Here is a 25,716-nt window from a genome sequence, read left to right on the forward strand (position 1 = left end):
ACACCTATAATGCCACATCTGAAGACATGGATTTAACCACTGGAGTTATATGGATTATTTTATGCTCCTGTATATGGATTTTGGAGCTTCAAAATTTTGGCACCCATTCACTTGCATTGTAAGGACCTACAGAGCTGAAATATTCTTCTAAAAATCTTCATTTGTTTTCAACAGAAGAAAGGAATTCATACACGTCTGGGATGGCATGAGGGCGAGTAAATCATGAGAGAATTTTCATTTTTGGCTAAACTATCACTTTAAGTGCTGTTGCTGACCTCAGCTGAAAGTCAACATTTACCCACCCCCTCTAACCAATCAGACCACAAGACACCAAGATGCCACCGTAACCAACGCTGCACATAGTTAACAAATACATATAAAAAAGACATACAATTATTGTGTTGATGATTGATCACTGCTGTTATTTAAAAGTAAGGATTATGTCCGTCCATAATCAAGAGTATGTCACCGATGCTGTCCATACAGCTTAAGTCTAGAGTAACCCTGACTATTCCTGTATTCCACATCAGCAATATTACACTGTCATTTCAACGTGAGCACAGGAGAACCGTCAGCATCTAAAACACATACGGAGCGTGTCACAGTAATGAGCTGAACAAACAGACCGTGTTGAACATCTGGAGCTGTCAGCGGCGTGTGCTGTGTGGACAAAAACACACGCGTGTTTGTGTGTGAACTGACCTGAGAACAGGGCAGCGGGGCTCCTGCACAGCGGGTGAGGGTTGTGTCTGATGCTGTCGAGAGTCACACTCTTCTGTTTGATGGCTTGCAGCAACTCCTCCACCCTCTCATTATCTGAAACACACCAGAGAAGACCGACAGATGGACATTACAGGCACAGCTCATGAAAACACATTGTTTGTTTGCTGCTGCCCCCTGCAGGTTGCTGGTATGTTTTGGATTTGAATCGCAGTATGTTTGTGTGATCAATGTGAATACCACCATGTGCATGAGCCAGTGCTGGGGAGCAGTTCACTCCCCAAAATGGACCTTAAATAGACTTCACCTGCTTTTTTTGAAGCAAAAAAAAAAACTAGTAGATGTTTATTACTATATTTAAAATCAGTAATATAAAATAGGGTGTTTTCTAGTTATATATGTGTACAGTATATTACGTTTAAACAACTGTTCAATTTAATGTTGTCACCCAACATGGTTTTACTATAGTAAATTTGCAGTAACTATGACTGTGGTAACCATGGTTTATCTTGTGGTCACTATGGTTAAACTACAAATACTAGAACTGATAGTAGAATTAAAATACAACATCCCTTTGAGAAGCTTGTTGAGTTCATATTAACCGAACACCAGAGCCCTAGTGCAGTTCCTGAGTTCACAGCAAGCAAACAAACATAACTCTGATGTGTAACAGTGTGCAGTAGTGTGCAGTACCTCTCCTCTGCTGCTGTGTGATGTGGTTCAGGCTGAAGATGTTTAGGAAACGTTTCTTGTTTTCGAGTTCAGGGCTGTTGTTCATATCGTCTGCAGTGAATCGGGTGCTCAAGGGGGCAGCGGGGGAACGTTTGCTCTGGACCACGGGAGGTGAGGGACTCCTCTCTCTCAGCAAATGCCTCCTTTTCCTCCTCTTCACCTCCATCAACTCCTCTCGACAGGCCAGAGTCATCAGGCCATACATACGCAGAAACTCAACCTTCTGCAGAGAGAGGGGACAGGGTTTAGAGGACTTTTGACCAATTATATGATACATTCACAACTTGGTCCTGCAAAATCTAACATGATAATTTCAAAGCAAAAAGAGTTATGATTAATTGTGTTTTGCAAAATTTCATTAGTGAACTCTACAGTGTGTGATGTGTTGCTTTACCTCAGTGGAATCATCTAGTTTGAGTGGTGGTTGTTCTGCGACTCTTCGGAGATGAGCTCGCACTTCCTCTTCATCGCTCTCATCATAGGAGTCATCCAGCTCATAGTAGTAACCTAAATAAACATCAATCATCAACTCTTGGCTGCATATTCTTTTAACTTCATGTGACGACAAATTATTATAAAAAATCTTTTATTAAATAATGCGTTCTTTCAGTTTTCACTGTTTTGCTGAATATTGAAAAGTTAAATTAAAACAAAAAAATCTGATTGAACTTTATGTCATTAGGACCAGGGACTAAAAATGGTAAAAGGATTGAAAACTCATCACAGATTGAATCTAATGAGCACAAGAGAACATTGTTGTTCACATACATGTATGCATTAAGAATGTGAATCACCAAAAACACAAGAATAATGTGAAAGTGATCTGATTCTCACCCACACCTATCGAATCACTTCTGAAGACATTGATTTAACCACTGGAGTCATATAGATTACTTTTATGATGACTTGTGTGATTTTTGGAGCTTCAAAATGTTGGCACCCATTCACTTGCATTGTATGGACCTACAGAGCAAATATATTCTTCAAAAATACTTTGTGTTCTGCAGATGAAAGGAAGTCATACACATCTGGGATGGCATGAGGTGAGTAAATGAAGAGAGAATTTTCCTTTTTGGGTGAACTATCCCTTTAAGGAGAAAAAGCTGAGGAAAATACATTTTGCACATTGTTTTTGTGTATTTTCACAAATGTTTTTTTTTTTTTTAAATGTGTGAAATAGAATGAAATTTGAAAATGAGTTTTCCGTGCCCAGCACTTTGAGAACGACTGTCTTGCAGCATCTTCAAATCATTTAAGTTTGACATATCAAACAATCATAATTGTAATCAGGGATTATTTGCAAAAATTGGGCAAATAAAGTAGTCAGTTGATAACCATACATGCACGGCCAGATAACGGAAGACTACATTTTTGTGCGGTAAATGTATAAAAGCAATTATATTATTTCTTCTGTTAAAAAAATATTATTTGAACTGTAGTTCAAATAAGTATGTTTTTACAGTCATTTGAGGATTTTAGGTTTTCTTGACATTAAATCACATGGCAAAGAAGATGTAAAATTGTCTAAAACTTCAAAGAAAAGGTTATTAACTGATTTTTATCACCCACAACCAAAACTATGTGGGCTTTCTGGGAACATTTTCAGCATTTGATGATGGCTTTATCTTCTGATACTGTTAATCATGTACCTTTCTCTCTGGCTTCTCTGCGTCTCTTCTCCTCCAGATCCAGTTTGCTGACGGCTCGTCTGTGCTGCTGAAGGAACTCATCGTACACTAGCATGGCATCAGGCTTGACTCGTGACGGACCTTGCAGGCTCTTAAACGACCCGCTGGGCTTCAGACTTGTGCTCAGCTCTCCACATGGACCAGACAGACTCAGTGGCGCCCTCTGTTGGTTCAGGAAACTCTGCGTAGATTTCTCCAGCTCAGCGAGGTAAGTGTTCGGCTCGGCAAAGCCACTGGGCCTGATGGGGGGATATTTGTCTAGACCATCCCGTTTCCGGGCTCCCTCCTCAAGCTTCTCTGTGTTGTAATGGCGCTCATGTTTGGAGGGCAGCAGGGGGAGTCGGCTCATATCGTAATGACCCAGGCCTGGACGGTCGTGCAGGGGGTGTCTAGAGTCTGTGGAAGTCTCGATCAGTGACACAGGGTTCCAGAGCGTGGTGGGCGGTGGAGGGCCGTGATCTCTGTGCAGGTGTTTAGGGGAGATGAGAGGGGGTGGAGCTCCCAGGTGAGGATGGGTGTCTTTCTCTCGATCTCTGCTGCTGATCTCATTATGGTTTGGTCCGGGTCTATGAGAGGGAAAATATTCTGCGATTAACACTGACATACAAACTGCAGGCTTTGTTAGCTCTGAGGTGGTGTTATTTAGCATTTAGGTGGTGGTGCCAATAGCATCACAAAAATGTAATATAAAATAAAAAAAGATTTTATCAAAACAATATCGGTATGTAAGAGAAGTGAAAATGTAAACTGCATATCGAAAGCAACACAGCAAAAAATTACTTTAGTAGCATTTATTTAAAACCAGAAAAAAAACTTTATTCAAATGGAAAACAAGTTTATTTTTCTTACCCCTTTGGCAAATAGTTTTTTCTTGTTATAAGCATTAACCCCAATAAAATTTGTTAGATTTCTCAGAAAATAAGACAAAATAATGTCTATTTTTAAGGATGTTTAGATATTTTTACCAAAAAACAAAAGACAATAATACTCAGTAAAAAAATTTTTTTGCAGTGAACTGCTTTTACACCAAATCATTTTTCACAATAATTTAAAATTGTAAATATAGCTACAAGCAGTGATGACGGGCCCAAGCACCATGGGTCCATGTCCACCCAGTAGTTTTCGGAAAACAATGCAAGGTGGACATGTGCATTTGGCATTCAACATAATTCCAAACAATTTTGAATCAATTCATGTAAACATAAGAGGGCTATTTCAAAATCTGTTTAAAGTGCAATACTTCCTGCTGCCATAAGATGGCACTATGACCATACCCATAATAGCTGCATCCATGTAATCTGCCCCATTACCAAACATGCAGCTCAATTTTGTTCTAAATCACACACTGCTCAAAGAAGATCTGAAACACTTCCTGTTTGTCATTCTTCGCCATTAATTTACTGCCTTGCCATGGCAACACCATTTGATATATAAAAAAAATCTGTTCACAATTTAGCATCATAAATGTCTTGGCATAATGTTGACTAAATGTGGTGACAGTCACATGAATCCCCAACGAGGAGTTTTTTTCCGAAAATCCAAAATGACCAACTTCCTGTTGGGCGTAGCTAATTGCTGTAACTATGAAAGGTGTTCTGCTTGATGAGACAATATACACCAATTTTGGTGACTGTAGGTGAAAATGTGGGCGCTAGAGGCCACATTACATGGCCATTTTAAAGGGGGGTGCTACATAGCCACCCCCATGCAACTTTTGCCCTGTTCTAATGGCCGACGACTCTGTGTGCACAATTTCAAGAGTTTTCACACATGTTAAGTACCCCAAAAGTATCGAAAACCTTGAAAGAATAATAATAATAATAATAATAATAATAAATATAGCCAGAAGTGGCAATCATTAGGGTCCAAGTGGCAATCATTACCCTAATGATTCCCCTTGGATTTTACCCCTCCAATCACATGTGAAAAATGACCAAAATAATCAGAATTGACAGAAATGATCAAGTGGATGCAAAATAATACAAATTGACAGAATAGATCCTGCCTTAACTAAAAAATAAGCACATAAAGGCAGTATAAAATTAATGCATATCTTTTGAAGCAAAATGATATGGGTGACAAAGAGATCTTTTGAAGTCTTTTTTTTTTACAATAAATTATCTGGCAATGTGCACACTGAATGTGTATTGAGGAGAGGATCTCTGATTTTATTACTGTAAACACATGTGCGGTAGGTAGGGCAGAGCCCCACCTAAAAATCCATCCATTTGAAAACATAGATCCACACTATAAATTTCCAATAATGTAACCCGTTAACCCGTAATATGTTCAAAATGCTGAAATAGGTATTTACAAATAAGCATGGAATATGTTTTATGTCGTAAATAATTTAGCTGAAAAATCTGTTACACTTCTATGAAAGAGCTACATGCATGCGAGTTAGAGAAACTGCTGCCCTCCCGAACACCACAGCACCAATCAGTTTTCCAATGGAAATCTGTGGTCAAAGGTGGGACTGCAACGAGCCCGCATTGAGATACAATGGGGCAGAAATGAATCTGCACATAATGAAATATCAAACCAAAGGTAACTTTAGTATTAGTGTGTGCCAGCAGTCTTACAGATTGCGAACATGGCGACCCCTATTGATAAATGTGTGTAACAGCATAAGCCTGGCCTGTGACACACGAGCAGACACACCCAGCGGAATATCACTGTAAACATCTCTCGTTCAGGAGGTACATATATTTGTGTTGTTTTCTGATCTGACTGGGTCTAAATATTACAAAATGTCTGAGATGATCCCGCCTGTATGAATGTAAGATCTGCTTTTAGCTCAACAAGAGAACACAGAAAGCAACAGAGGCAAACAAACTTGTGCAAATATACATAGACTTTAATTACTATTGTGTTTTATTCATGTTGTCATGCATATGTTGTCTCTTATGTAGTGTGGTTAATTAAAAAAATATCCATCATTTTCCATGTCAACTTGCTGTGTAAGTATTTTTACATTGTAGTCTGGTGGTGTGAATACATTCTGTGCTTCAAAATCATAAGTTATGTTTAATGACCATGTATACTGTAAATACATTAAATATATACGGCATAGTGACATTATAGTCATTTTTATACAATGTGTTACAATCATCACACATCTTACACAGTCGTGGTATTATAAATGTAAGTGTTTAATCGCTGCTCTCCCCTTCATCACTGGTTGACTTGGTGATTTTGGGTCTGTAAGTAAACAGCAGTATCATTTTATTATGATAAATAAATAGAAATACAATTTTTACTGAATTTTGTTGCATCCCACAGCACAGCACACAGAAGTTCTGTAGAGTTTTGGTCATATACTGTATATGGCAGCGAGGTCATTTAATGATGTCACTGGTAAATAGAATGGCTCAATTCAAAGGTGGTATTTCTAAGCTGAATGTTTTTATTGCTGCTGGAAAATGAGTAGATAGTATATTTGAAAATTTTGAATGTATCTTTTGTTATTTGTGATGTACTGATTATTAAAACCACACGTAACATCATATCCTCATTAATAGAGAAGCCGCACCCGTCCTCCACGTCTTGTTGATGGCTCTCCGGTGTACATGGTGATCGACATCAGGCAGAGGGTTCCCATACCTTGTTGACTGGAGATGTTGGGTCCAGGCCCGAGACATCCTGGACCGCGCCGTCATAGATCAGTTTCACCTCTGGCAAGGTAATTCTGCCGAGGACGCTACGAGGCATTTCCATGGGAACACTGATTGTTCCCGGGGGAATGCTGATCATGCCACTAATTAGCGTGCCGAGCAACACCTGTTCTCCCTAATTCACTCCCTACTTTAGCCCATCGTGTTCTAAGAATCTTTGCTAGAATGTTGTTTGATGTTGAGTCCTAACGTCACACTTTCTGTCTAGTTGGTCCTGTCTCGGGTATCTGTTGGTTGTCCGTGTGTCGGGTGTGTGGTATCCACGGAGGATACCTCGTCTCTGCCCACGTGTCGGGAGTAAGATCACCCATCTCAGCTGGGCGTTGTTCTTCAGCTCACTAAGCTTCAACGGAGGATTCTACAAATCTGTTCCTGACTTCCACAATGCACACACTCATTCTACGAACACACTATGCACGGATTGCCCCTTGTGCGGCCATGGTGCTCACGCTATCGGAGATCTCTACCCGCTTCTGCAGCCGGTGCTGGGATCTTCGATATTCCACAGCCCAGTGACTGCTCTTATTTGTTGTCAATAAAATCTTTGAACTTTTCCTCTGCTCTTGGGTCTGTTTTTTCTCGCTAGATTCTAATCACTGGATTCGATTTTTTATTACTATTTACAAGATTTTATGTTTGAGACACCATGCATGTGCTGATACGTTTCCATCTAATCATACAATTTTTTGCATGGCCTCAATTTAATTTAGAACACTTGATTATCTAATAAAATCAAAATGTGCATTGAAGTAAGGATAAAAATATGGGTGAATATTGTCAATGAATAAAGATTTAGATACAGCAAATCCCCATGGGATTGTTTTTATTTTACCTCTAAGGGCTGTTATTCTGTAGAATCAAGCTAATCAGACTGTAGAATATTTCAGCACCGGCCAGAGAGGAACACGAGTTCTAGTCAGCAACAATTGTCATAGATTTTTGCTGAAAACTGATAGTTCCAAAAGCAACTATTGGCACCGATAATCGGAAAAAATCGGTATACCTCTACAAATTATAACAAAGCAATCACTGAATTGCTTTAAATTGATTAAATTACTTGAATTGTTCACAAGAACTGATTCATGGAAAAGTGACAGACATCCCAAAAATACAAGGAACAGAAAGAAAAAAGTACATTAATAAAATAATTTATAAAAATAAACTGGCTTCCTCGTAAAACAGACCTCTAGTCTAATGTCGGCCTGCACCGACAACTCTAGGATGAAATGTCTTACCTGTGTCCCTCTATCTGCAGGTCTGTCATCTCACCCTGTCTGCCCAGGTCCAGATGCTGCTCCAGTACCTGCTGACGAAACTCGGACACCTGGTACTGCCTGTCCTCTTTCTCTTGCCGTAGCTTTCGTTGACGGGCCAACCAGCGCTCTTCTTCATTATTGCGCTGCATCATTGTGGCAGCTGTGAGAACGGCAGGCCCCGCCCCTCCAGGGCCCAGATACATGCTGTGGGCAGAGACGAGGCTGGGCATGGGGTGATGGGTGGAGTTTAGAGAGGGATGGAGACCAGGCTGGAGGGGTTTAGGGGTGGAGATGGGGGGCTCTTTGGATTTATCTGGGAGGTGAAAAAAAAAGAAAAGAGTAATAATGATTAGCTTAGTAAAAAGACATGTCTGTCAGGTAAGATAACCTAAACAGTAGACAAGTTTCCAGAATTTCTGTCTTTCTATTCTCACGGACTGCGAAAAGCTGCACAAAAAAATAGTCATGTTTACATTCAAATTATGAAAAATTGGAATATTGCAAAAACAATTACCAAATAAATCAGCGCTTCCATCCCATGTGTTTAAAATAACAAATCACCACTTCCCACAAGCAAATACGCTTTTTATCGTCACATGTTGGAGATTTTATTTACATCTTGGTGATTCCATATAGCATTATTTTTTGCAATATCCCAGAATTTGCATAGAAATATATGAACGGAAACCCAGCTCCTGAAAATGGCACTATCCAAGTCGACTTGCTGAAAATAGAAACAAAACAAGCAATTCTTGTTGTGGTCATGGCTGCTACTGCTGTGATAGATATTGCATTCAAAAAGTTTGCGGTTAATTGAAAGTTTTTTACTTTGATTGGGTTTAGTTATTTTGAATAATCACGTCACTTCTGTGATGTTTGGCATTAGTGATGGATTGTCCATTGTTGTCACTGGTTTGTCATGATTGTTTACCAGCAGTGGCAGATATATGTCAAACATTTGGCAGAGAACAGTTTGCCAGTACAGTCACCACTGCAGGTGAAGAGCTGTAACATCTTCTGCAAAGTGCTTTTCCTGAAGTTTGCAGCGTTCTGCAACACACTTTTGCAAGGGCAATTTCAGAATCTATGAGCATTTGTGGGTGTTTCTTCAACTTCGGGCACTTTAATCATTGAATTTCTACAGAGTAAAATCACATTAAAACAGTGTATCATGAATCACTGAAGTGTATGAACATTTCCAGCACATCTCAAATACTGTATTGTATTTAATAAAATTATATTTTTGAAATAAAATTACTCCTTTGTCTTGCTAAGGCAAATTTCATAGTTAACATTTAATTTATCCTAAATACACACAATTAAATATTTTTTTCATACTTTTTGCATAACTTGGCAAAATTACATTTGATTGGAAATAGCGGCCAATAAAAATCTTTTGCTCACAATTTATATTTACAGTTGAAGTCAGAAGTTTAAATACACTTAGGTTGAAGCCATTAAAACATACCACTCCACCGAGTTCTTATTAGCAAACTATAGTTTTAGCAAGTCATTTAGGACATCTACTTTGTGAATTTTCCAAAAATTGTTTACAGACTGATTTCTTCACTTTTAACGAACTATTTCACAATTCCAGTGGGTCAGAAGCTTACCGTTAACTGTGCCTTTAAGCAGCTTGGAAAATATCAGAAAATTATGCCAAGCCTTTAGGCAATTAGCTTCTGATTGGCTAATTGGGAGTCAATTGGATTCGTACCTGTGGATGTATTTTAAGGCCTGCCTTCAAACTCAGTGCCTCTTTTCTTGACATCATTGTAAAATAAAAGAAATCAGCCAAGACCTCAGAAAAAAACAAATGTGGACCTCCAAAAGACTGGTTCATCCTTGGGAGCAATTTCCAAATGACTGAAGGTACCACGTTCATCTATAAAAACAATAGCATGCAAGAATAAACACCATGGGACCACACAGCCATCTTACCGCTAAGGAATGTTTGGTGCAAAAAGTGCAAATCAATCCCAGAACAACAGCAAAGGACCATGTGAAGGTACTGGAGGAAACAGGTAGACAAGTATCTATATCCACAGTCTAATGAATCCTGTACCGATATAACCTGAAAGGCTGCTCAGCAAGAAGCCACTGCTCCAAAACCGCCATAAAAAAGCCAGACTACAGTTTGCAAGTGCACGTGGTGATAAAGATCTTACTTTTTTGGAGAAATGTCCTCTGGTCTGATGAAACAAAAATTGAACTATATGGCCATCGATATGTTTGGAGGAAAAAGGATGAGGCTTGCAAGCCGAAGAACACCTTCCCAACCGAGAAGCTTGGGAGTGGCAGCATCATGTTGTGGAGCTGCTTTGCTGCAGGAGGGACTGGTGCACTTCACAAAATAGATGGCATCATGGAAAGTTATAAAGGAAAATTATGTGGATATATTGAAGCAAAATCTCAAGTTAAATCTCGGTCACAAATGGGTCTTCCTAATGGACAATGACCCCGAGCATACCTTCAAAGTTGTGGCAAAATGGCTTAAGGACAACAAAGTCAAGGTATTGGAGTGGCCATCATAAAGCCCTGACTTCAATTCGATCCGAATTTGTTGGCAGAACAGAAAAAGCGTGTGTGAGCAAGGAGGCCAACAAACCAGACTCCGTTACACCAGTTCTGTCTGGACGAATGGGCCAAACATTCCAGCAACTTATTGTGAGAAGCTTGTGGAAGGATACCCAAAATTGTATTTTAACAATTTAAATGTAATCCTACTAAATACTATCAAAGTGTATGTAAACTTCTGATCCACTGGGAATGTGATGAAATAAATAAAAGCTGAAATAAATCATTCTCTCTACTAATATTCTGACATTTCACATTCTTAAAATAAAGTAGTGATCCTAACTGACCTAAGACAAGGAATGTTTTCTATGATTTTAATATCAGGAGTTGTGAAAAACTGAGTTTAAACGCAAGTTGTATGTAAACTTCTGACTTCAATTGTACCTTGATTTTTCTTTGTTTTCTTCAAACATCACTTGTCTCATATTTCATCTCAAGCTCATCACTGATACTTTTGTCGATTTGTAATAAGTACACAAACGTTTGAAAAATGTAATTTACTTTATTAGGGGCCAAATTGTTTGGTGTGGTGGAAATGAAGCCAATCATTAAGCAAATCATTTTGACATAAACAGATATTGAAATGGCTTATGTTTATTTCACTCTTTGTTTAGAAGGTGCCTTTACGCTACTCGCATGTTAGTTATTCATCTACTGCTAATCTATTTTCAGAATTGTATTTCTCGAAAATTACAGATGATTAGGGATGTCCCAATACCATTTTTTGGAGAACGAGTACCGATACATCATTTTTGGCACTAACCGATATGGAGTCCGATTTTTTTTCTCTCCACATAAACAGTTTATTTCAATTTTATCATCAAAATGGCATTTCAATTTTGAATTCATTAAAACTTGAATTAAATGAAAACAACTATTCATTTTCAATATAATATTGTATTATTTTTTATCAAATAAAGCACTGCATAACAGAGCATCACAGATGTGAGATATTTCTGAAGTATTAAACAATTACTACTGATTTATTATTAGTAGTAGTATTACAATGAATATTACACAACTTTACAGATGTGATTTTTTTTGTAATACCTTTTTCCTATAAAATACCTTTAATTTTGACAGATTTTATTTTGAAGTGTTTCTGTGTTGTTTGACCAAGGAGCTCTGACGTTATGATGGCAGATTCCCACTCTGGAAAAGCCGGTCTCTATGTGACACAAAGTGGTTTTTAAACTGCAAAAGGCTGCTATTTAATAAAGCAAGTACAGCAAGTACTCTGTATATGCCTCATGCTACAATGTGAATTTGCACTTTGTTTACTGTCTTTGCTATCTGCTACAAACAGAGCGTGTGATGCTGATGATGGTGTTTTCCCTGTATGAGCCTTGGAGGAGCTTTAAATGTTACAAGCAGTCTAATTATGACATTTTAAAATGTCATAATTACATGAGACTAAAACAGGAAAATCTGTGCACATACTTATGAAATCACCATAAATATAAAAAAATGTAAACCTGTTCGATTGAATAAAAAACACCCCTTGGGACCAGAAAGTGCCTGAAGTTGAAGAAACACCCGTGTATACTAGTGTGTTGTTCTGTTATAACATGTATATCTGTCTTTGGAACATGATGGACTGAAAATACATTTTCATACCAGCTCTGTTCGGAGGGATTCTATCAGCAGATTTGGCTCTGTCGTCGGCAGCGCCTCTGAGTACGTGAAGCTCCGCCAGATAATGGCTTTCCATGGCCTTCTCTCGCGCAGCCCTCTCCTTCTGCCGCTCTATCTCTCGCTCTCTCTCACGCTCTCTCTCTCTCTCTCTCTCTCTCTCTCTCTCCCTCTCCCTCTCTCGCTCCCGTTCTCTCTCTTTCTCACGCTCCAGATCTTTCTCTCTCTCCCTTTCTCGCTCACGCTCTTTTTCTCGCTCAGCCTCTCGTTCTCGCTCTTTCTCTCGCTCGCGCTCTCTCTGCCGCAGCTCGTCCTCCATCTGGAGTCTGTGGAGACACACCACACACAGACAACAGTTCAAACTTTGCTGAAATTGCTGTATTTATATGCTACTCCAAGGTACTTCAAAGAATACCATGGTACAACTTGTACACATCGAAAACTCATGGAATTAACACTGTAGAGGTGTTGTTGCGTACCTCTCTGACAGGCGCTCGGACTGTAGGCTGGACAATGAGGGGTGACTCAGGTCTCCAGGGTAACGGACACCCTGCAGGTGCATGTGTACAGCAGATGGGTGTAGAGGGGGGAGAGCGCCCCCTGTAGGCAGTGGATAGAAGGGTGACCTCAGAGCTGACAGACAGAACGGATCGTCCATTCTGAGAGAAACAGACACACACGTCATGTCCACTGTCATGTGTGCATGTTTAAAAGAATAGTTCACATAAATGTATTCCATTACGATGACTGAAATGTAACTTACTATTACTAAACTAACAGTACAAAACAGAGTCTCTGCGAATCTCTACGGACGTTTAAATGTTTTGGTTTACCTGTACGGTGAGAAGGAGGGGTGTGGCAGGTATCCGGGGTGGTAATAGGCTGCAGCGGCCGCAGCGGTGGCAGGATCCAGTCCCAGTGGTAATGAGGGCATACGGAGCTCCTCTGCCATGGCGTAAGGACGAAACCCTCTCAGATATTCCTCAGGAACACCGGCAGCGGGGACGTTGTGCGACATCTGACGGGGCATACTGACAGAAAAAATGTGAATGAGAATTTTTTCCAATAAAAACAGCCAGTATTAAAGATATGATATTGATTTTGAGACTAGAATACTTCCTGGGTGACTTGAACAATTCTGTTCAAGTAGGTCAGTCATACTCACTTTAGGGGTTGAAAGCGTGAGTCCTGCATCACAGATGCAGGTGTCAGGCCAAACGCGTAAGGGTTTCCGATCAGGTGGGCCGTGACCGTGGGGCCCCCCTTCTCTTGTGTAGATGGTGCCTCTGAACTTCGGTCTCGAGTAACTCCACGAGGACCAGACTCAGACTAAAGAAATGAGAGAGGAGCGGTTTGTGATGGAAGTGTGCTGTAATAGGTTTTTCAAAAACACTAAGGAAGTCTGACACAAAATGAACAACACAAACACACGCACACACGCTGCCCGGCAAACCCTGAAAATATCTCAACAACACCCTTCTCACATCTACTCAACACCCTCAAAACACTGTGTAAGGATGAATCTCATGAAAACATGTTGAGGTCACATTTAACCCCAAAATAATAAATAAATAAGCCATTAACCAAACCAATCAGATCAAAGATGAATCCCAACATTTCAACATTTGATTGAAAGTAAAAAATATGTAAAAACCATAAAAACAAAGATGTACTATTACTTAACTATTTACTTCAAGCTACAGTCCGGCATTTCTGCACCACCAAAAAGAAATGCAAAAATAAACATTGTTTTCAAAGCGCTTTCCCCAATACTCCTCCCATTTGCCATTGATCGTACAAGCAGACAGTCCCGGCCCAAACTCACACCATTGCTGTTGCGTCGCTGATGTGGCACTCAAACAAACAGACAATTTCTATCACACCACAGAGAAACAGTGTTCACAGTTTTCAAGGAGATCAACCTGCGAATGTCTTACTTATAGTTGACTCTGCATATTAACCCTATAACGCTGTGTGTATCAAAATATGACGGTTTAACGGCTCCTGTTTCACTCTCTGTTCAAGCTAAAGAGCCAAAGAAACTATGGTATGTAAGTTTCACATGTTTATATTGATCTATTTAAAATGGCAACAGACATGTGCAAAAAGTGACTCTTATGTTGGGATAAATGAATATTTAAAAATTCTGGCATATACTTTTTATAAGATAATGTATATTTAAAGTGTGAGCTAATATTTCTGTGTATTTTCATATATGCAGCCTGCTCTGTCATTAAAAAGATCTCATTATATTACATTACAAGCTATTATGATGTCATCTTACCATACGTTTCTCAGATCCAGCAAAAACAGTTTTACAATTTCCCTTTTTTTGTTTTTTTTATAAATATCAGTATAGTGTTTGGTGCATAAAATACACATGATATAAATTGATATACATTTTATTCATATTGTATTTGATGTGCTGAATTGAACTATATTTATAGACCAAGGAGAAGATGATGTTGTGGCCAAACTCTCAAATATTTGGTATCTCTGAAAAGCCCAGAGACTACTCTAATAATACCCCAAGATTTACCACTGTAGCATGTATGGGGTAAGAAAAACTTTCATAAAAAATGTCCTACACAAAAATTAATTGCTGGGCCTCAGGATGATAATGACCTTTAAAGCATGACGCATCAAATATGATACATAAAAGAAATTAAAAATAAAAATTACCATTTCTTTTTATAGTTTGGCTAATGGTACTAAAACAGTTTAATGTAAAAAACAAATACAATTAAGAATTTTCTGACAATTCTTTCATGTGCTTTACAGGGTTGAGCTGGGAAAGAAGAACCTGTTAACATGGAAAAATGTACACCCTTTAACTTTAAAATGTTTTATGTGGGACAAAATTACTGCCATCAATCATTGTGAACAACATAATGCAGTCATAACCAGTGGACCAGTATAAAACAACAGACTATAAGCCCCTGATTATAATAAAGAACCATATATATTTGAATTTCTGTGGAAAATCAAACATATCAAATTGTAAATAATTTTAGAGTCTAGGGAGATCAACTCAATTATTTAATTTGCATTACTTCACATGTGATCACTTCTTAGCTCTTTTGCACAAAAATCCAGCTGCCATGGCAACAGTAACTTCTCTGGCAATTGAACACAATTGAAATCAACTTAAATCTGACTTAAGGCTCATACAGAAGCATATATCATCACTTAACAACCTCAGAGCTCATGACAGGTCTTTCTTATAAGGTTTATCACTAAAATCAATTTCACTATTAAGAAAACGAATATAATTTGCACTACCAGAACCCAACTGTTGTGCTGTAGTGTGCTGCTTGTGTTTTTATGTGTCATCCACACTAGTGTAAAGCCCATCACAGACCCGTTAGCCTGGGCGCTTCAAACCCCTCGGCAATCGCTGAAAGCAACATCAAATATGAAACAGCGCTTATGTTGTGGCTGGACTTCAAAAGACGTTAGTCATTAATCTTACAGTTCATACAAAATCCTTTTATCCTTTATATACTGGCCACCAACATCTACTCAGTTTACTCATTTAAACCATGACTTGTATTGCATGTAGACATCTAATATTGACATTACATTCATGCTGTTTCAACAGAATTTTTTATCAAACCGCACAATGAAGACTTTATGACATCTTCATTTTCCTTAACAGCACTATTGTCTGTAAAGCTGCTTTGAAACAATGTGAAAAGTGCTATACAAATATAAAAGACTTGATTTGTGACTTCGAGTCTCTCGCTCTGTCTGGTTGGCCTGCACTCCCTCCCTTGTCATGTAACAAGCTTCACTTAGCAACAAAGCAGCCTCAAACCATGCACCCAAGTGCCCTCTGACCCCTATTTTCCTCTGTAATGCTCTTACAGGAGGAGAGAGAGGAGTTCAATGTGCAGTTGGGCAGAAAAGTGGCTCAAATACGTCAAAAGAAGTCAAAATCATGGGAAAACCTGAGACGGCATCTAGCTGTCAACACACTGCTCCATTTATCGAGTGGAGGTCAGGCTGTCGGAAAAGACAGAAGCCTTGCTATTAGCCACATCACTTTGTCTATATTTGTGCCATGGCTAATGACATTTAACTGCCGTCTACGGAGAATGTTGAAATCCATAAAACACTATTAACAGAGTTTGGAGGACATTTCCGCGGGTCTCTGTTAACATCGCCGTAAATCAGATACACAGATCTTTGGGGCTGCTGCATGCTATTATCAGCTTCCATGTGATCTCCCCTTCACTGGGAAACAACAGAGCACTCCATTGAGCAATAAGGCACTGTTATATTGTGAGCACACAAATATTCATCCAAATGTTGTACTACATTTATAAATATATAAATGATTCCCTTATAAGTAGTGTTGGGAACTCTGATCCATTTTATTGAGTCGGTTCTTTTGGAAGGTTCATGTAAATGATTTATTTCACTCAAATGATTCAGTGATACATTTGTATCATCACTATATTTCGATTCAGTTCATAAAATTGGGTGTTATCTAGTTTATTAATGTAAATGAAATATACATTTATGTTCAATTAAATGTTGTCAACCTAATTGTTTAACATTTACAATAATAAAGCATGGTAGTAACATTGAAGACATTGACTGTAATAACTATAAATTGGACGAAACCATGTTTTACAACAGATATCCTGTATTATGCCTAAAGTTATCTTGGTTTTACTGCTGGTCATGGAGTGCATTACATAAAGAGCTCTCCACATGTGTGTGTCTGTGTTTTAGAGATGTGCACAAGTACTCGTGTGATCGGGTAATCGTTCTTATCCTGCTACTTGAGTATTAAAAATATTGCATATCGCAAATTGACTTCCTTCTGCATTTGCCTACCGTGAGCAGCGCTGAATAACACTGCATTTCCCCTCTCACTCTTTTAGCAAATATTGCAATTACAACTGTAGTCCACTGGGGGGCGCTGTGGATGTGTGTTGTTGAGATGTTGGATAAGAGAAGATTGTTTTTGTGTTGCATTACTTGATATATTCTGATTCTTATGAAATCCTGCTCAATTTGTATTTGGAGTCATGCAAACCAACCGATGAGAATCTGCTTATATCATGAAAAAAAAACACCAGTATATGTGTGTTTGTGTTAAATCTCTGAACACCGGCAGTGCTCATTTTATAAAAGCCAACTTTCACCACTTGTATTACTGAATAATAACATGTCAAATGAATGAAATGTCTTTATTTCTATATGTGCATTACCCTCATGCCGTCAGGACTGTGTGAGTGCAAATGTTTTTTAATGTTATTTAAGTCTTTTTGGTTTTCCATTTTTATGAATGCATATTGTTCATTTCATTTTTTTCCCAAAAGAAAAGGATGGTTTGTTGAAGTTCTCTTATTTTGAAACCATTCTTGGTAACAAACTGTTAACAAACTATTCACCGACAGTGAATAAAACAAAATATAAATTTCAGGTACATGTTATTTTTAACATACATCTAATTTACGAGTAATTGATTCCTCGTTTTTTGTGGTTTAGAGGTCTTGACTACAAAATTACTTGAAAATGCCCATGTGTGTGTGTGTGTTGGCAGGTGTACAGTGGGGCCAGTGCACATTAAAAATGAAAGAGGAGTTTGTTGTGATGGAGCCCGGGGCCGCTTGCTGCCTGGCCTCTCTGTCTCTCTCTGTCTGTGTCTCTTTTGTCATATAGGCACTCAGGCAGGACGAGAGACGCCTCCTCAGGGGTGGGAGGACCCCACACTTACTAACACAACACAACACAACACAACACACACACACACAAACACAACGAACACAACATACACACCATGACTAACACATTAAATAAAATTTCACTACAACTCATACAACTGTGCGACACCTATTGAGAAAAATCATATTCATGTAACAGTGAGCAGACAGACAGTGTTTGTGACTCTCTCCATCAATTTCAATTGAACATTACAAACAGTAGATTCGTACTGTGTGCTTATGTAATCAGAGGGTCAGGGGTCAAGGCAGTGGGGTAAATCTACAGAGCCTAAATTTATGGGATCCCCCCCCACCCACTCAGTCATAAAGAGGGTTAAGCAGCGGACAGAGCATTCTTTGTTCATTCTGGAGGGGGGGGGGGGGTAGCTATGGCCCAATGGCACCTTGAACTGCACCAGCTTGTTGCGCCCCATCCCAGAATCCCTGAGTGTTTTCAGAGAGCAGTCATCAACAGTGATGTCAGAGGAAGGGAACACAACCTCTACCTCTGACCTCCACTGGAACAACAGACTGATGGGCTCATTAGCTCTCTGAACACACTGAGGAATTCTGGGGCATAACAGGCCGGTGTAGTTCAGGGTGAAGGTCTCTCTCTCACCCAGTTTTATTCTTTATACATTTAAATATCTGACCGCAATGAAGGAAGCTTGTGATAGAATAAAGAAGCTGAATTAAAATGAAAAATTACTTGGAACACTAATATAAGGTTGAGCGTATCAGTGGCCAGTAGCAGCAGATAAGCAGGATTACAGCATGACCATAATCCTTTTTAAACTGACACACACACACACACACACACGCGCACACACGCACAGACACTGGCGAGAGCTGCACTTGACTGCAGGCTTGTAAAGAGGGGTGCAGACACAGCTGTTTAGTGCCATTGTGCTGCTTTGTGAAACACTGAAGGATGGGGGATGCAGAGGGTGTATATGTGTGTGGTGGGGGCTGTTCACGCAGCCGGCTGTGTGTCACCCGAACATATGTCACACGCATTCTGACACACTGTGATTACCAAGCCACACATAAAATCCAACAGTGTTTGTTTGTGTGTGTGTGTGTGTGTGTGTGTGTGTGAGTAAAGCTCAATAATGCAATGTGCCATTATATGCCAAGTGTTACACTGATTTTACCACAGTTAGTGATGGGGGTTTGGAGTCATTTTGTAGTGGAATACTGTAACCTACACAAAACATTACTCGTAAAATAAAACGTAAAAAAAACAAGTATAACATATATGTAAAATTTACAGTATATTTTGTTTTATATTACACAGAAAAGTTAAACTTCAACCAACTATGCTTTTCTTTTTGAAATAACGAACAATATGCATTAATATTTTTTTTTAATAAATTACAAAAAAAAGATTTTAAATTAATATCAAAAACAACTGCACTCACTCAGCGCTTTCATAGAGACCAATACTGATGGTGAGGGTATGAGGGTAATGCACATATAGAAACACTTGCATCTTCACAATAACGCATTTTTATAATTTCATGTTATTATTCAGTGTTTAAAGTTGGCTTTTTGTGTACACTCCTCCCGTGTACAGAGATTTAACACACGTCCACACATACTGTCTGATTAGCTTTCGAGTTTCTTGTACCGCTTGGCATTTTTTTTTCACCATGAAAGCAGATCCTTGTCCGTTTGTTTGAATGACTCTAATATAGGGATGGGACGATATGATTATCTCATGATTCAGTTCAATATACGATATGAGGTTCACTAATTGATATTATCTCAATTCGATTTGATAACACTTAAATGGCAAATTATGGCAGAAAATTGTGTTTATTTTTTTGAAATATTTACATTAAAATTATAATTATAATACACAATATAAATCTTCAAAGTTTAAATAAGAGTTTCTCATGTACCCACTACAAGAAAAGATCACAAACAAATTAGCCTTCAAAAATAGTGGGCTATATTTATGCTGATCACAGAACCTGATTTTGATTATTATAATTATTGCGACAGAGAGATTATGATGTTTGAAGGGTCATTTTATTTATGATCACATGGACAGAAAACATGTTGCAAATTTCAAAATATCAAGTTATGCCATTATATGAATCATAATTTATTTTGGTTCACGATATATAGAATTTCGATATACTCTAACATTCCCAACTCTAACAAGAACAGAATAACAATTGAGTAGAATTCAATAAGAACCAAAATATTACAAGTATTGCCTCACTTGACTTCACACTTGGCCAAAGATGCCATCACAATTCCTTCTCTCATCCCACAATATGACAACACACATCCACAGCGCCCCCCAGTGGACTCAACTGTAACGGTGAGATTTGTAAAAGAGGGAAAGTACAATATAATTCAGCACTGCACATGGCAGGTAAATGCGCTAAGGAAAATCAATACACAAAGGAAAGTCAGATTGTATCAACAGCCAGACGATGAAAGGCAATCTGTATATTAAATTTGACATGTTCAATGAATAATTCTATGTATTAATAATAATAATCAGAATAACCAATTCCTCCACACTGTAATCTAGTTCATTAGTGTGACTGTGGGTGACATTGTAGATATGTACATTTGGTGCTTTAATATAGATTCAATTGATGTGTGATCACAACTGTGTGTATATCAGCTTTTTAAAAAAAAAACAGATCTTACCTCTCGGACTGATCGGCTCTCGCTCCTCCAAAGGCCATTGACCGTTTTGGTGGGGGCAATGGTGACCACAGGCGGGGTGCTGTGGACACTGTGGCTCCCAGGAGGCATGATAACTGGACCCATGGGGCCCCGCTTGGGAGTACTTACGGGGGAGCTGTGATTAGTGGCCGGAGACGAGACGGGAGATGACTCGCTGCTGATGGAAGATCCTGCTAAACGACAGAGACAAACCGTTAGTTGTTTTGTAATCTACATGAAAGGCACTGATTAGCTCATTGTCTGAGCTACAGTATGATTTCAGGAGACTTGGAAAATAGAGCGCAACTCATATGGACTAGTTTAATGATATTTTGGTTATTGTCATTTAAATCTATATGAAAGATCACAGCTCATAAATAAAAGCAAACTGAAACCCAGATTTTAAACACACACACAATAGCTTCACCAGTTTAATATAATCACAGCTTTCAGACACAATGCAGACTATGGCTGTGGTGTAAACAACTCTGTCTGATTAATTCCCAGTAAACATAACAAGTGCTATATATATATACATATACAGTGCATCCGGAAAGTATTCACAGCACTTCACTTTTTCCACATTTTGTTATGTTACAGCCTTATTCCAAAATGGAATAATTTCATTATTTTCCTCAAAATTCTACAAAAAATACCCCATAATGACAACGTGAAATAAGTTTGTTTGAAATCTTTGCAAATTTATAAAAAAATAAGAAACGAAAACCATCGCATGTACACAAGTATTCACAGCCTTTGTTCAATACTTTGTTGAAGCACCTTTGGCACCAATTACAGCCTCAAGTCTTTTTGAGTATGATGCTACAAGCTTGGCACATACATTTTTGGGCAGTTTCTCCCATTCTTATTTGCAGGACCTCTCAAGCTCTATCAGGTTGGATGGGGAGTGTCGGTGCACAGCCATTTTCAGATCTCTCCAGAGATGTTCAATCTGGTTCAAGTCTGGGCACTGGCTGGACCACTCAAGAACATTCCCAGAGTTGTCCCATAGCCACTCCTTTGTATCTTGGCTGTGTGCTTAGGGTCGTTGTCCTGTTGGAAGATGAACCTTCACCCCAGTCTGAGGTCCAGAGCTGGTTTTCATCAAGGATGTCTCTGTACATTGCTGCTTCCATCTTTCCCTTGATCCTGACTATTCTCACAGTTGCTGCTGCTGAAAAACATCCCCACAGCATGATGCTGCCACCACCATGCTTCACTCTATTGGCCAGTTGATGAGAAGTGCCTGGTTTCCTTCAGACATGACGCTTGCCATTAGGGCCAAAGAGATCAATCTTTGTTTCATCAGACCAGAGAGTCCTTCAGGTGCCTTTTGGCAAACTCCAGGCAGGCTATCATGTGCCTTTTCCTGAGGAGTGGCTTCCGTCTGACCACTCTACCATAAAGGCCTGATTGGTGGAGTGCTACAGAGATGGTTGTCCTCCTCTCTCCACAGAGAAATGCTGGAGGTCTGTCAGAGTGACCATCGGGTTCTTGGTCACCTCCCTGACTAAGGCCCTTCTCCCCCGATCGCTCAGTTTGGCGGCCAGCTCTAGGAAGAGTCCTGGTGACTCCAAACTTCTTCCATTTATGGATGATGGAGGCCACTGTGCTCATTGGGACCTTCAATGCTGCAGACATTTTTCTGTACCCTTCTCCAGATCTGTGCCTCGATACAGTTCTGTCTTGAAGGTCTACAGACAATTCCTTGGACTCCATGGCTTGTGCTCAGACATGCACTGTTAACTGTGGGACCTTATATAGAAAGATGTGTGCCTTTCCAAATCATGTCCAATCAACTGAATTCACCACAGGTGGACTCCAATCAAGGATGATCAGTGGAAACAGGATGCACTTGAGCTCAATTTTGAGTGTCATGGCAAAGGCTGTGAATACTTATGCACATGTGATTTTTTTTGTTTTTTACAAATTTCTTTCACCTTGTCATTATGGGGTATTGTTTGTAGAATTTTGAGGAAAATAATGAATTTAATCCATTTTGGAATAAGGGTGTAACATAACAAAATGTGGAAAAAGTGAAGCACTGTGAATACTTTCCGGATGCACTGTATATATATATATAAAAGTGCAAATGTCTCATGCATTAGTGGACAGACAGACAGGTGGCCCTCGACAGCCATTATGAAGACTGTGTAAATGGAGCCTGATTTTAAATGTTGTGATTTATTATGGTGGGCGCCTGCCGGCACCTTGTGGTTTGATTGGTTGTGGGGGACTCTATATACAATGAATTTCAGTCTGGTGGGGCAACAGCACTCAACACTAGTTTTAGAGAAGATTATGAGCCAAGGACACATTCTTGCATTAAAAAAACAGCTAGTTGGATTGGAATAGTTCTCCCAGAAATGAAAATACATTCTAATTTATTCACCCTCATATTGTTCCAAACAATATGACTTTCATATGAGGAACAAAAAAGGAGATAATGACAGTCTGTCTTTTCAATACATTGCAGTGGACAGCACCCCCACATTAAAGCACTAAATCTACCCAAAGAATCATAAAAGCAGTCCATGTGATTTGTGCATCACAGTCATTGTCTTCCAAAGGCATATGATAGGTTTTGGTGAGAAACAACCTAAAATGTAATCAAATCATATGATTAATCTGCACTCTGAAACACACTGAAAAAATGCAGGTCTACATAGACCAACAATAAATACAACTCAAACAGAACACTGGGTTGATTTATGCATTTAATTCTTGGGTAGTCAAAATCCTTTAGGGGCGGTCACACACACCTTCGCACAGTGAAATTCGGTGAGTGAAATACAGTCATCTCAATGGGAATTCTTGACATTGTGAATTGCGTGCAATTAATTTCCCCTCGCAGATTTTGCGTGGAGTTCAAGTTTGATGAACTTTGACAGGTGAAATTGCTGCGTTGACCAATAGGAAGCTGCTTGGTTTGGTGGTGCCCCCTGTGTGAGCAGTGATTTGCGAACGGCTACACTGAATATTCACAATGGACAAGGAAATCATTTTAGTGCTTTTAGCATTTTTTCACTTCACTCTCCCAAAGTATAAAGTGCAGAATTAAAAAAGACTGCTTGGCACTTTTTTGCTTATTTTACACGTGCTCAAAATCCGCCCACGCTTGTTCGCACTTGGAATTTCGCAGTGCGAAGATATGTGTTGCCGCACATTTTTTTACCCTCCTTTTAAACCTACACGATTGCGATAGCATAGTGTTCATATGACAAAGCCCTTTACACATGACATCAGGTATACATACTAGGGCTGGGCGGATTTTGACTTTTTTTTAATTAATTTGAATTTGCGTTTTGACACGATTTCTTTTTATTTTATTTTTTTATCGAGAAATCGATATTTTGCATAAAAACATTTCAAACACTATAGTTAGATACGTTGTATATCCACCAAAGGCTGAATACGGAAGATAAATATTTAATAGCGCTTGTTTTAATGCCAATACTGATCTGATCAGCTGCACGTGTGTGGCGTGCTCCAAATGAACGTGACAGATGAACAAAATGGAGACTGATATAAAAGACAGCGCTAATATTCCCAGTACGATTGTACAAAGTGTGATTGTAGCTCAACTTCGTCCATCTTACATGTGTACACCGGCTCAAGACCATAACTGCTTTAGTGTGCGCATATTGATGAACGGTCTTCTTTCTTTTCTTTTTACCCATAAGTGTGTTGGTTACGTGACGGCGTTTCATTTCAAATCATATGGATATAGGTTATATATGGGACCATGATGATTCAGATAGATCGCAAATCATTGCTTTGTTCTGTGACGTGTTTCAAGTGTACTGCATCTATAGCCAACGTTTGGCGAGCGATCATTATGACTAACTTTGCTAGTTGAATTGTAATAATAAATTATTTAATATTGCTGCGATGCTCAGCGTGAACCGCTAGAGGGCAGGTCTCTATATGCAGAGGTTTATGAATATACGTACAAATGATTTGATATACAAAGTCCTTTCTAGATAAACTTGATCATTTATAGATATTAATTTCTAGATTTGCCTCTAGATAGACTTGGTTTGGATAAAATTTTTACCTACACTGGCTAAGAAGTATTTTGTAGTTTTCTGATTTTATTCTATTATTTCTGAACATCTGGGTTTATTAGATTTTAATTTATTTTACATTTACCCTGTGTTGAAAACTTCTCCCTGAGGTGCATTTGGTGCATTCTTACATTTTTCTTGCACACTTATGTTTCCTAAAATGATAAGAATTTGGATTTTTCTATCCAGGTTGCTAATAAAGAACATGCCATTTGAATCATGTTGAAGCACATATAAAAATAAAAAAAAATCATGAATCGATCGAATCAAAAGTTTGATAAATATCAATATTTCCTTTTTTTGTCATATCGTGCAGCCCTAATACACACTAGAGTATGTAGTATGCACACTGGAGTAATCAGTGCCAGATAATTCACATGATGACTGATAATGACAGTTACTAATGACAGCATGACATCTCAGCTCTGTTAATTCCAGCATCAGAAACTTCTGCTCAGGTGATGTTTGTTAAACGGGCCGTCTTCGGGGAAGCCATTAGCAACTAGAGCTCTCTGAAGAAAGCTTTTAAAGAGATGCCACAATGACTTCAGTCAACAGCAGAAACAGGAGAGACGCACGCAGCGGTAAATACAGTTACACACCCAAATACACAATTAATTAACAAATACACAAATGCACAATTATGCATGTCCACACAACAGCAATTATCAGCTGAGTCCCAGTCAAGATCTCAGAGCGTCTCTTCCTCTCTCGTTCAGTCAATTAACACACACTCAACAGATTTCTCTCTCAAACACACACGGTTTCCTCATGCATGTGTGATGCTTCTAAGCGGCATGACAGAAGTATCATGATCCAGCATTATCAGCATATAAGTGTGGATGTGTCTCAGACACACATTCATATCTAATGTGTCTTTAAAGCATTAGTGCACAATTAGTACACCATACACAACAAGACTGTGTTTGTGAGTGTGTGTGAGGTAGACGTCACGGCTCCCTCAA

General features: G+C 38.9%; 2 protein-coding genes across 3 annotated transcripts in view; both read right to left on the minus strand.

The window, feature by feature from the left end:
- The window catches only part of LOC127623356 (cytochrome c oxidase subunit 4 isoform 1, mitochondrial-like), a 160,516-nt gene that overhangs the window by 48,292 nt on the left and 86,508 nt on the right, over window positions 1–25,716 (minus strand). The window lies entirely within an intron of this gene.
- The window catches only part of gse1b (Gse1 coiled-coil protein b), a 333,061-nt gene that overhangs the window by 11,677 nt on the left and 295,668 nt on the right, over window positions 1–25,716 (minus strand). The window contains exons 4-13 of one of the 2 annotated variants that reach the window (XM_052097772.1): window positions 20,667–20,875; window positions 13,445–13,608; window positions 13,113–13,310; window positions 12,759–12,938; window positions 12,265–12,605; window positions 8,050–8,383; window positions 3,102–3,706; window positions 1,847–1,959; window positions 1,414–1,675; window positions 703–816 (exon numbers count right to left, since the gene is read on the minus strand). In XM_052097772.1, coding sequence (XP_051953732.1) covers window positions 703–816; window positions 1,414–1,675; window positions 1,847–1,959; window positions 3,102–3,706; window positions 8,050–8,383; window positions 12,265–12,605; window positions 12,759–12,938; window positions 13,113–13,310; window positions 13,445–13,608; window positions 20,667–20,875 — 2,520 coding nt within the window. Of the gene's footprint in view, window positions 1–702; window positions 817–1,413; window positions 1,676–1,846; window positions 1,960–3,101; window positions 3,707–8,049; window positions 8,384–12,264; window positions 12,606–12,758; window positions 12,939–13,112; window positions 13,311–13,444; window positions 13,609–20,666; window positions 20,879–25,716 lie in introns of both variants that reach the window. The other variant, XM_052097771.1, reaches the window with a different exon arrangement.

This window comes from Xyrauchen texanus, chromosome 29 (genome assembly GCF_025860055.1).
Source record: "Xyrauchen texanus isolate HMW12.3.18 chromosome 29, RBS_HiC_50CHRs, whole genome shotgun sequence".
Classification (NCBI taxonomy): Eukaryota; Metazoa; Chordata; class Actinopteri; order Cypriniformes; family Catostomidae; genus Xyrauchen; species Xyrauchen texanus.